The sequence below is a fragment of the Haplochromis burtoni genome, unplaced genomic scaffold, assembly GCF_018398535.1.
Source record: "Haplochromis burtoni strain Fernald_Lab_line unplaced genomic scaffold, NCSU_Asbu1 Contig_3, whole genome shotgun sequence".
In the NCBI taxonomy this organism is placed as follows: domain Eukaryota; kingdom Metazoa; phylum Chordata; class Actinopteri; order Cichliformes; family Cichlidae; genus Haplochromis; species Haplochromis burtoni.
Window position 1 is genome coordinate 4484782 of NW_024582364.1, and position 12115 is coordinate 4496896.

The 12115-nt window shown below is 40.6% G+C and overlaps 1 protein-coding gene across 24 annotated transcripts in view; it reads left to right on the forward strand.

Annotated features, from left to right (window-relative positions):
• obscnb (obscurin, cytoskeletal calmodulin and titin-interacting RhoGEF b) overlaps positions 1 to 12115 on the forward strand; it is a 69795-nt gene that overhangs the window by 53437 nt on the left and 4243 nt on the right. For 22 of the 24 annotated variants that reach the window (XM_042219773.1, XM_042219780.1, XM_042219794.1 and 19 more), the window contains 29 exons: positions 1003 to 1293; positions 1521 to 1550; positions 1723 to 3060; positions 3194 to 3475; positions 4354 to 4435; positions 4549 to 4670; positions 4763 to 4960; positions 5050 to 5082; positions 5185 to 5283; positions 5390 to 5608; positions 5740 to 5773; positions 5887 to 5939; positions 6059 to 6157; positions 6944 to 7000; positions 7678 to 7817; positions 8157 to 8357; positions 8450 to 8526; positions 8602 to 8772; positions 8853 to 9012; positions 9098 to 9214; positions 9350 to 9514; positions 9598 to 9756; positions 9846 to 10023; positions 10116 to 10229; positions 10318 to 10485; positions 10615 to 10717; positions 10838 to 10967; positions 11519 to 11612; positions 11750 to 11792. In XM_042219773.1, coding sequence (XP_042075707.1) covers positions 1003 to 1293; positions 1521 to 1550; positions 1723 to 3060; positions 3194 to 3475; positions 4354 to 4435; positions 4549 to 4670; positions 4763 to 4960; positions 5050 to 5082; positions 5185 to 5283; positions 5390 to 5608; positions 5740 to 5773; positions 5887 to 5939; positions 6059 to 6157; positions 6944 to 7000; positions 7678 to 7817; positions 8157 to 8357; positions 8450 to 8526; positions 8602 to 8772; positions 8853 to 9012; positions 9098 to 9214; positions 9350 to 9514; positions 9598 to 9756; positions 9846 to 10023; positions 10116 to 10229; positions 10318 to 10485; positions 10615 to 10717; positions 10838 to 10967; positions 11519 to 11612; positions 11750 to 11792 — 4957 coding nt within the window. The remainder of the gene's footprint in view (positions 1 to 1002; positions 1294 to 1520; positions 1551 to 1722; positions 3061 to 3193; positions 3476 to 4353; positions 4436 to 4548; positions 4671 to 4762; positions 4961 to 5049; positions 5083 to 5184; positions 5284 to 5389; positions 5609 to 5739; positions 5774 to 5886; positions 5940 to 6058; positions 6158 to 6943; positions 7001 to 7677; positions 7818 to 8156; positions 8358 to 8449; positions 8527 to 8601; positions 8773 to 8852; positions 9013 to 9097; positions 9215 to 9349; positions 9515 to 9597; positions 9757 to 9845; positions 10024 to 10115; positions 10230 to 10317; positions 10486 to 10614; positions 10718 to 10837; positions 10968 to 11518; positions 11613 to 11749; positions 11793 to 12115) is intronic. The other 2 variants (XM_042219811.1, XM_042219778.1) reach the window with 2 other exon arrangements.

A 12115-nucleotide genomic window follows, 5' to 3' on the forward strand; every position in this document is an offset into this window, starting at 1 on the left:
GTTGCACCCCTAATGTCTATGTCTATGAAAAGATTAACAAATATCCCTTTAAACCTGTATATAGAGTTTACTCCAATTTTTTGTAATTCTGAGTTTCGACCAGGGAGCGCAGAACCAGAATTAAAATTTTGGACAATTCAGGGTATAGTAGGAAGCTAAGGTAATAAAAATCTTTTGAAGAACTATGGAGCAGGTATGGCATACCATCAAAGCTTCTTCTTAATACCTCCAACTGTGAAGTTTTATATTAGCTAGGCAGTTCAGTAGTAGTTTGAAGCTCTCTTCTTTATCCACCACTGAAGATTTCACTTTGAAATTTGTAAAGTCTAGTGGCCTGGTGTCTGTCTTAAACAACATGTTTGCTAGTAGGTACAACGTGTCATTTCATAACATACTACATGCCACTAGTATGGAGAACAGATTTCAAATATTATGTAAACAAGAAACAATGGTCAGAAGTGTGGTCTTAAGTTCCAATACAAACTAAAGCAATATAAATGGATAAATAGGCAATGCATTGCTCCAACAAGGCTGTGTTAACGCTAATACTTTCAACATTTGCATTAAATGTAAGAATCTTTGTTCCCACTTTATGTGGGAATGCCCTCTGATTCAATCTTTTTGAAAAAGGCTGCTGGAAATATGTAACCAAATTTCTGAGTAATAGATTCCTCTTAATTGTAATTTATGCTTAGTAAATATTTATCCCAGATGGTGCTGTGATCTCTAAGAATATCAGGTCTTTACTTAACTTCTGCTTTTTGAAAGCCAAACAGTACAGAGCTTTCTCTTTGAAGAAGCAGCAAACCTGTGCAAATTTACAGCGGCCTAAGACATTCTTTAGAAAAGATAAGCTATCTAACAAAAACATGGAAAGTTCTGGAGCATTTGGAACACCTTCCATATAACTTTCATAACAGATTAACACTGTAGAGTATTTGGTTTTTAATTAGTGTTCATAAATACATCCAATGGCGGTTTTTCTTTTTCCCTTCCCCATAGCTGTGCCTGATCCTCCAGAGGATCCGGAGGTCCTCAGTAAGACAAAAAAGTCTGTTACCCTCTCTTGGTTCACACCTTTGCATGATGGAGGAAGTCCCATTCTGGGCTACAGAGTGGAGATCCGAATGGTAGACAGTGCCCTCTGGCTTCCATGTCATTCTGAGCCTGTGCGTAACACCGAATTTGTGGTTGAAAATCTCAGTCCAGGCAGTGCCTACAGGTTTAGAGTGGCAGCCATCAACAGAGCAGGGATAGGGGAGCCTGTTGAGCTGCCTCAGACTGTTCAGCTTGGTGAGTGAATGTACGCTTCACTTAACACAACAGTGTAGCTGCTTTTTTTCTGTGATGTTGTGTTTATAATTGTAATTGCAGTTCATGTTTTATGTCACATGGTGATATGAGATCGAGCTTTATGCAACTGCAACATTCTAGCCAAAGATGTAATGCTAGAAACCAAGGAATTTTGATATTTTATAAACTTTAATATCATTTGTTTTTCTTCTCTTCTTGAAACACAGAAGCACCTCCTCTGCCACCGATTACTCCAGGTAGGTCACTGTACGCTGTATATGTGGTACTTTTTGTATTTCTCCACAAGCTCTGCTGTAGCCCTAATGTAGCCCTGCACATAAATGTTAAACGTTAGGATTAAGCACCAATTAAAGAGGGCGTGGTGCTGTATGGACCATAACTGTAACTCCATTGTGGTCATATGTGTAGATGCAAAACAGGAAGTAACTGAGGCACTGGGACAACCCAGTCTTCCTCCTGAGGCTGCTGAAGAAGGTGATCTCCATGAACTTTGGGAAGCATCAGCCAAGAAACGACGCATGAGTCGGGAGCCAACTCTGGACTCCATCTCTGAGCAACCAGAGGAGGATGGCAAAAGGGGTCAGAGCAAATTAGACCAGAATCAGCTTCCACAATCTGAGAAAGTGGAAGTCAAATCAACAGAGAAGGAGCAGGCCATTGTGTCAAAGAAGCAGACAGAAGCCAGCCTGTGCACCAGCTCTGAGGATGAGTCTGTTTCTGGGCGTTCGACGCTTGTTTCCTACCTCAAAAAGAGCAGCAAGACTACTGAGACAGTGACAAAGGAAGCAGATACTCTAGCCACTGAGAGGTTCTTCGCACATTTCCAAATGTCAGAGCAGAAAACTGTGCAGCAGACAGAAGTGAAAACAACTGTAGTTCAGCAAACCCAAGAAAAACACGTGTCTACAGAGGAAACTAGCATCATGGAGATCGGTAAAGAGGATGACCCTGAGCTCAGAGAAGCTGCTGTTAAGATTCAAGCTGCCTTCAAGGGTTACAAGGCCCGCAAGGACATGCGTCCTGTTTTTAAAGATGTCTTCAAAGACCAGACTAAAGAACCTAATGGCACCATACATCTGGAATGTGTGACAGAAGGTAAACCTGATAAAGTCCGCTGGCTGAAAGATGGAGAACCACTGACGGATGGCAAGCATCATCATATTGATATCTATAATGATGGCACCTGCTCACTGGTCATTACTGCAATCACCACCAAGGACACTGGAGTTTACACATGTGAAGCCACTAACAAGTTTGGGGTAGCTTCTCACAGTGGTAAGGTGACTGTGGGAACGGTAAGAGAATCATCAGGCCGACGGCCGCTTACTGTAGGTTACAGTGCTGACAGTGAGCCTGAGAGCTCCTCCGGAAGTGAGATGGATGAGTCGCTGAGACAGGCAAGCAGACGCCTCCGGCGCCTGTTGCGCACGCGTCTCCCACCAGATGTTGAGGAAGAACCATTTGTCAGTGCAGATGAAGGAGACTTGCGAGCCCCAGACCCACAATCTTACCGTGAAGATGACAATTATATCTACATTCGTTTTGATTCACGGACAGAAGCTGAAGTTGCCTCTACGAGATTTCAGGAGATGTTTACAGTCCATGGGGTTCCTGTGGAGACCACAATCTTACCTGCAGGGCCTCACAAAGTGGAGCTGCGAATTAAAAAGATGAGCTACATACAAGATGGTACACAGACGCCCACACAAGATAGACAGCCTCCTGCTTTCATGACTGGAGCTCCAGGTAAGAAGCAGCTTGCTCTCTGTTAATTATAACTTTGTCTGGTTAGTAATGCACCAAGTTCAATACACCAAGAATAGTTTCTCTGTTAGGGGTGGGATTTTTATATTTGCTTTCCATTTGCTCTTGTTGCCAGCTGCACCTGTCTTCTTAACCGAGCTACAAAGTCAGGATGTTCCAGACGGTTATCCAGTCAGCTTTGACTGTGTTGTGATTGGCAAGCCACCTCCCACTGTTCGCTGGTATAAGGATGGCAAGCTGCTGGAGGAGAACGACCATTACATGATCAATGAAGACCAGGAGGGCTGTCACCAACTTATCATCACCACTGTGTTGCCTACTGATATGGGGGTCTATCGCTGCACAGCTGAAAACAGCAGTGGCATTGCATCTACTAAAGCTGAACTCAGGGTTGACAGTAAGTGAACAGATGATACAAGAAACACACGTTTGCTTTTTAAATACCTGTCCTGGGATAATTGACTAGGCAAACTGTACAGCATCTGTACATCTTTAATGACTTAAAAAATGAGAATTTGGTGCACAAATTTGAATTTATTTTGGACACCAAATTCTTGTTTTTTGAAGTCATTGAGATGTATGCTGTACATCATTCCACCCTGGAAAAAGAACAGTTCAAAGAAAGCGTTAAATGTGGCGACTGTGGTTCAGGGGGTTGGGAAGCTTATCTTGTAACCGTAAGGTTGCCGGTTTGATCCCCAGCTCTATCTCCAGCTCTATCTGTTTTGGACAAGACACAGACCTACTGCCTATGATGGCCAGAGGGGCCGATGGCGCGATATGGCAGCCTTGCTTCTGTCAGTCTGCTACAGCTGTAGCTTGCCTCCACCAGTGTGTGAATGTGAGAGTGGAATTGTAAAGCGCTTTGAGGGTATCGAAAAGGCTATATAAATGCAATCCATTATTATTGTTATTATTAAAAGGGCAAAATTACTACAATATTCATGCCCGTAAATGTATGCAAACTTCTGTATAGCTTGTTTTTTTAAAACAGAAGAGAACTTCAGACAAAGTCAGAGCAAAACTAGCATGCAGAATATGTGAGATGGACCTTGAGCCTCCCCTAATATAAAGGCAGGTTTCTCACCCTGCCTTTATATTAGGCAGGGGTAAAAAAAACAACAAAAACAAACCCACAAAACCTACAGCTATACAGATGTAGCATTTAACTGAAGCATGAAGCTAATTTCCAAACCATAAATCAACATCTTAGAAAAGCAGAGTCCCTTTACACCTTAAGCATTGTATAAAACTATAATAAAATTTCTCCATCAGTGTCTTGCAGCTCAGATTATGACACTGCTGCTGATGCCACTGAGACGTCTTCTTACGTCAGTGCCAAAGGATACATGTCCAGGTAAGTTTATTTATGTTTATTTATTTATTTATATGAACTAAACCTTTATATTGAGGCCTTCACATACAGTTATAAATATACTGGAGCTGCTGTGCTTTACTCTCCTCCAACAGGGAAACTGAGACCTTTGAGTCTGTAGCTGAAGATGATCAGCTACCGCAGGTTGTGGAGGAGCTTCATGATGTTCACGTCTGTCCAGGTTCACCTATTGCAAAGATGCAGCTTAAAGTAAAGGGTAAAGTAAAGATTTGTTAATCCATCCCAGTGTTCTAAAAACATTGCATATGATTTAAGAATAATGTTTGTCAAATTTTTGTTGTTTTCCAGGTTTCCCGAAACCCAGAATATACTGGTTCAAAGATGGCCACCCTCTACGACCTTCAGAAAGAATTCATTTGTTAGCAGAGAGAGACGTTCATGGCGTGGAGATCACGGAGGTGAAAAAAGAGGATATGGGGGAGTACTCCGTCTACATCAGCAATGCAGCTGGTTCTGCTTACTCCTCTGCCCGGATGATAGTATTGAGTATGTATACACGTGCCTGAATACAAAATACAAATCTCAAATGAAACGATGAGATACATTTTATACATTTGCAACACTTTTTGCAACAGGTCCTGGGGAGATTTTACCACAAGAGAAAAAGGGTAATTTAACATTTATCCTACAAACCACAGCACAAGTATATGTACTTTCAGTAGACATGTCCATATATTCAAAATGTCACATTATACACTTCATTCTCACAGACCCTAAAGAGCCCCTGGTGCCACCCCGCTTTATTGAAAGGTTCAGCAATAGGAAGGTGAAACAAGGAACAAGCATCACTCTGTCTGTGAAAGTAGAAGGTGCGTTACTACACTTTTCTAGATAAGAAGAAAGTCTAGATTTTGGGCTCTATCTGCCACGCATCATTATTACAAAGTCTCCATAATCACCCTTCTTCTCTCTTAGGATCTCCTACTCCCATGGTCAACTGGCTAAAGGAGGAATCTTTGGAGGATGTCCTGTGGATCAAGCCTGACACTAAAGGATACAAAATAGCAAGCTCTGGGCGCCACCACAGTCTCATCTTGATGGACGTGGGCACAGAGTACACTGGTGCCTACACCTGCATTGCAACAAATAAAGCTGGACAGTCCATCTGCACTGCTCACTTGGAGGTGGATGAGAGTAAGGAGAATAACGTCATCAAGACACTTTATTTTGAAATGACAGGTTAAATGAGTGTCTTCTTATATCAGAAACACTTAGCAGAGCACTTTTCAAACCACCCTTCCGCTTTTTTTCTCCCTCCTCTCTAGCTCCTCAGCCCAAGAAAGAGACAGCGGCTTCAGAGTAAGTTATTTTTGAAACCTTTTGATTGCCTTGCACAAAAAAAGATGTCTGTAGTAAGTACATTTAATATAAATGTAAATACATGACAAATTTTAATACTGAAATCCACTCAGGGTTCTTGGGATTACAGTTAGTCCTCCACAGGAAGATACTAGCAAAGGAAAAGGTAAGACGTACTAGCTAATCATCAGGCCCAGTAATGTTTATTTTTGATAAGATATATAAATGAATAAAAATAAATGTTAAGATATTTATGGTGTTCTTTACTTTTTGCCAACCCTTAAGAGGGCAAAATGCCTTTCCTAGGTGAAGTAGGTTCAGAGGAATTCCTCATGAAACTCACCTCTCAGATCACTGAAATGGTATCAGCCAAGATCACCCAAGGTAAGTGGAGCATTATAGCTCTGCATTAAATATTCAGAGACTAATGAGTTCATGGTACTTTATAAAATACAAACCTTTATGTCCATAAGGCATTTCAGAACTGGTCTATTCCGGCTTCAAGTCTGGTTTAAACCAAGATAAATGAATGATTATGCTAGCATTGGACTGTAGCTCCTTCTCAACAAGTCTCATAAACAGTTTAGATTAGGATATAGTTAAAAAAACAAACAAAAGGTTTCACCTCAAGAGAACATACATTCTCAGGAGAACAAACATTAAATTATATGACTTGAACGATCACAACACCTTCAATCTCTTAAATTACCTTGTGTCTGTAGTTGTACTAAAAATGTGCAGGCTAACTATCCATATTCCCTCTGCAGTGACTGCATTTGGTAGTTACTAATGCTGAAGACTGAAGTATGGATCATAGATTATGTTGCATACAGTGCTTCTGTTGCATTGCTCTGTTATTTTCTTGTCAGGTTTGGTTGAATTCTTTGAATTCATTCTGGCTGTTTAAGAAATGTTTAATCCGATTGCTTTAATGCTTAAATACTGAACTGGCTATCACTTTCCTTTGTTTCTGAACACCAAACCTGACCGAGGAATGTTTCTTAGTGCCATGTTAGTGCTTATCTAGTGCACGCTTTAGTTTATTTATGCATTTATGACATAAAATCTCCCATTCCTTCATACAGACATCATTTCCTAACCACCTTTACACCCATTAGTTTATCACTCCCACTAAATAAATACTCATTAAATGATTAATTTGTTATTCAGACAGTTTACAGAATCATGAAGTGCTCCAGTGGATGAAATCTTGGCCCAAATCTGCCAGTATGTATCCCAAGTGCATCAGCATCACAGATACTCTGCAGTTTTCCACTGAAATATTTTCTATCTATTAATAATGACTTTATAAAACAGTTTTCCTTACATTTCCTTTTACATACAAGAAATATTTAGTTATACATACAACAACTCTATTTCAGTGTCAGCTTAATAACAGCTAAGCCATCCCCTTTTATTTCTATTAGTGCCCTCTATATCTCCTTACTCATCCTCAATGAGTTTCCTCATCCTTTGTCTTGTTACTAAAATAGTTTTTGCAATAACCTATGAAGCTTCTGTATAAGTGGAATACATGCTCACCAAGCAGACATGTATGTGGAGAGCTGAGATAAAAGTGAAGCTGCCTGTTGTCATGATACTAATACAGTAATACATGTTAGAGCATTAGAATGATTAACCACTGTGGATTTCTCCCCTCTGTTTTTGCGTCGTAAAAACTATGTCGTTACTTCAGTATACAGAAAAATTCAAATTGACCAGGTAAATACAACACTGGTACACGCTAGCACACAGTTATGGTTTTAAATATATATTTAAGCTGATGGACCTGAGTGAGTGTGGGTACTAATATCTACTGCATAGGTTTAAAGGACAGATTATACTAATTGGACATTTCTGTACGACTGACCTGTCTTCCTTTGACTTCCTCCTTACTGCTCCAGCTTCATTACGCGTACCAGGTGGTGACAGTGATGATGAGACCAAGACACCTTCTCCATCACCTCATCACGGTCGCTCCCGTCCTCCCTCCCTCATTGCTGACTCCTCCTCTGAGTCTGATGAAGGAGACGCCAGGGGAGAGGTGAGATACAAAAAAATTTCCATTAAGTTCATAATGTTCATAAATTTTTGGCCTTTATATCAGAATTTCATCGATTAAATTCTGACACACCATGGCAGGATACTATATAAAACAAGGGAATGAAAGTTTTAATGGTGCAGTTTATTTGAAGAAATAAAGGGAAATTCAATTAAGTTTTTTTTTTTTATACATAGACAGGTGTGAATGGTTATCTGTCTCTGTGTGTTAGCCTTGGGGCAGATTGGTATTCTGTCTCTCACCCTCTGACAGCTGGGATAGCTTCCAGTCCCCCTGCAATCCTGTTATTAATACACACACATATATATATATTTTTTATAGATGTTTGATATCTATGTAGCAACAGCTGATTACAACCCCATCGTGGCGAGCAAAGATTCCATCTCTCTAAAAGAGGGACAGTATGTTGAGGTTTTGGACTCGGCTCACCCGCTCAAGTGGTTAGTTCGGACCAAACCCACCAAAACGACACCATCCCGCCAAGGCTGGGTCTCACCGGCCTACCTGGACAAAAAACTCAAAGTATGTCTCAAGACAATTGCTTCCAGCTCGCCACTGCATGTTGCACGCATTGGGTAATATTTTTTTTTAAAAAATTAAAATTTCTATTACAGCTGTCTGCTGATGCTGGCGATCTTCCAGAAACAAGTGTGGAAGAGGTGTCTGAAGGAGAATACAAGAGAAAATTATTGTAAGTGAAGCATATTTGTCGTGACAAAGCAAACCAACCAAAGAACCATAAAAAATTATTAATTCGTGCTTCTAGCCAACTGATCCAGGAACTGATAAACGGAGAATCAGAGTTTGTCAAGGAGGTGGAATTCTTCACCTCCCATCACCTGAAGCATGCAGACAGTTCTGATGCACCGCCTGACGTCACCAGCCAGAAAGAGGCTATTTTCAGAAACATTGATGATATCAAATCCTTCCATAACAAGTGAGCTCACCTCTTAAATGTTATTTTCAGCCATTTTTTAGTATAATCAGTATGCATCATTCTTATGATTTTCTTTTTAGGGCATTCCTTCCGAAGTTGAATGACTGCGACACTGATGATGACATAGCCATGTGTTTCCTGAAGAACAAGGAGGGCTTTGAGAAGTACCTTCAGTATCTTGTAGGTCAGAGTCAGGCTGAATCTGCCATCAGTGACAAGACTGTGCACAGCTTCTTTAAGGTAACAGCAGAATTGTTATTGCTATACTATGAATTACAAATGTGCCAACTGTTAAAATCTTTTTTTTTTAAACTCCAAAAAACAGGAATATACTGACACAGCACAGGCTAATTCAGACCCTGCAGATCCACCAGTAAGAAGCATAAATGCCTATCTCCAACAGCCACTGGAGAGGATTCAGAAGTACAAGGCCTTCCTGAAGGTAATAGAGTGCATGCATACAATCATCTTAGAGTCAGTTATTTACTTTTCAGTCATTTGCTTTTAGAGCCTTTAAATTATGTACACGATCAGTGTAACTTCAGTTTTGTTGAAATTTCTGCTGCAACATCTTCAGGAGCTCATTCGAAACAAAGCAAGAAATGGTCAGAACTGCTGCCTGCTGGAAGAAGCTTTTGCAATGGTGTCTGCACTCCCTCAGCGTTCTGAGAATACCCACCATGTCTCCATGATTGAGAACTATCCTGCTACCCTCGAAGTTCTTGGAGAACCAATTAGACAGGTACCACGTAGCTGCCGACTGTGCAGGGTCTTGATTACACATAAGCATTTGACTGTCTGCATATGCTTACTCTCTCCCACCAGGGGCCTTTCCAAGTGTGGGAGGGTGCTCCTGGAATTAGAACGTCCTCTAGAGGTCACCACCGTCACGTCTTCCTCTTTAAGAACTACTGCATTATCTGCAAGCCCAAGAGAGACAGCAACACTGATACACAAGCATATATTTTCAAGAACATGATGAAGGTAAGTGTTTTTAACATAATCTAGTTTCATCTTTTCTTTCATGGTCAGTGGCCTAAATGATGTTTGTTGGTTTCTTTATCTTGTTTCAGCTGAATAACATTGATGTGAATGAGACAGTGGAGGGTGATGACCGTGCCTTTGAGATTTGGCATGAGCGCGAGGATTCTGTGAGGAAGTACACCTTACAAGCCCGAACTGTTACCATCAAGAACTCGTGGCTGAGAGACCTCAGAGAACTGCAGCAGCGATACAGCATGCCTGCATGGAGTGAGTGGGACTCCATGCAGTTTTACTTTTTTCTTTACCTCTCTATTGCTTGGAATTTCTAGCACAGCTTTTTATACCAAACTATTTTCTAGGTTCCCCTGATTTTGATGAAATTCTGGCAAACTGCACAGCAGAGCTGGGCCAGACTGTTAAGCTGGCCTGCAAAGTTACTGGAGTACCCAAACCTGCGGTTACCTGGTACAAGGGTGAGGCATTTCCTCTATGGTTATTAGCCATGTGGAGTGACATTCAAAGACTGTTTCATGAGTGGTTTTGTTTACTTGTTGGATGCAGATGGACGCGCAGTGGGGGCAGATCCTCATCACATCATCATCGAGGACCCTGATGGTTCCTGCACACTAATCCTGGACAATATGACTGCAGATGATTCTGGTCAGTACATGTGCTTTGCCACAAGTCCAGCTGGCAATGCCAGTACTCTGGGAAAGATCACAGTTCAGGGTAAGTGGCACATCATACCTATATATAGGATGATCCTAAGAGTATTCTTTTCTACTGCTTCATTACACTTTTCTTGTGAAAAATGATGAATAGTCTAAAACATAAAACACTGTCATGTGTTTCTTTTAGTACCTCCTCGTTTTGTAAATAAAATAAGGAATGCCATCTTTGTTGCCGGTGAGGACGCTCAGTTCACCTGTGTAATACAAAGCGCCCCCAAGCCCAAAGTGAGGTATGGATACCTTCCTTATGTTGTCTTCTTTCCTTCATTTTGATTCAGTTTTGCAATTTTGTTTGAATATCAACCCCGTCCTCTAATCTTGTCTCCTCTCTGCATGTGTCCCTGTTCAAGGTGGTTCAAGGATGGCAGGCTGCTGACTGACCAGCAGAAATATCAGACCTACAGTGAGCTCCGGAGTGGCGTTCTGGTTCTGGTAATCAAAAACCTGACAGAGAGAGACCTTGGACACTATGAGTGCGAGGTTGGTCTAGACTAATTCATTTCCATTTATCTGTATTCGTTTTGTGACATTTCAGAGTGTACATAATCTCTGGGCAATCACTTAGTAAGGTTAAGACTATACAGCATTACATAGAGAGATATAACAATTTGAAAGCCCTGTTGCAAGTACCAGTAAAATAAATACATTTAAGAGGAAGAAATGTCTGGCATGAAGAGGCTCTGGGAGGGCAGTTATAATATGTGAGACAGGGAGACTCGTGAACCTCAAGTTTTGTACACTTAATGTTAAATGATTGACATAAGTACTCCAAATATATTAGGATCATTAAAACTATTAAGATCTATTTGTTCAGAATTTGGAGCTCTACAGTAAGAGGTCTCAATACAAGAAAATATCTCAGATAATTACAAAAATAACATTTCCTTTATTTTTAAGGGTCAATGAGGGGAGATTTTAATGCAGGTCATGCATTTGCCTTTGTGCCTATAAATTAGTTTCAAGATAGTTGATATTAATTAGCAGCAGTGAGTTACATTTATGACTCTAAAAATATATCTGTTGGATTTCAGTTGTCGAACCGTCTGGGCAGTGCAAAGTGTGCTGCTGACTTGGTCCTCCCCTCCGCTGTGGCTCGCTCTGGTGAGCAGGCCATCACCATTGAAGGTAGCAAGTCTGGCTTTATCCATACAGTCTTACTCTTTTTTTGGACGTTTTGTGGTTTTTGTTGAGCAGAAAATGCTTTGAGTGCAGCTTTAGCAATGCAAAATAACCATCATGCTTTGTCCATGTTCCTCCCACAGTTACCGAGCAGGAGACGAAAATACCAAAGAAAACCATCATCATGTAAGTATGATCAAAGTAAGATCGAATAGTTGGATGTTGAATAATCTTGGATTTTCTTAACTTAACACTACAGTATACTTTAATAAAATAATTTCTATATAATATATATTTTAGGAATCTTTAAGGGGGTTCTTTTAAGATAAAGTTCCACTGCAGTTTTTGGGGTTCATGTATCTGTGTAGGTATTGCTTTTATCATTAGATAACATTGCCCATCATAGGGCATTTTGGGGCATTTTTCTGTATGTGTGTGTGTGTTTTTCCCCTCTGGCTCCATGTATGCATTGTGTAGTATTTATAGCCTCGATGCAAAAGGAATCTATC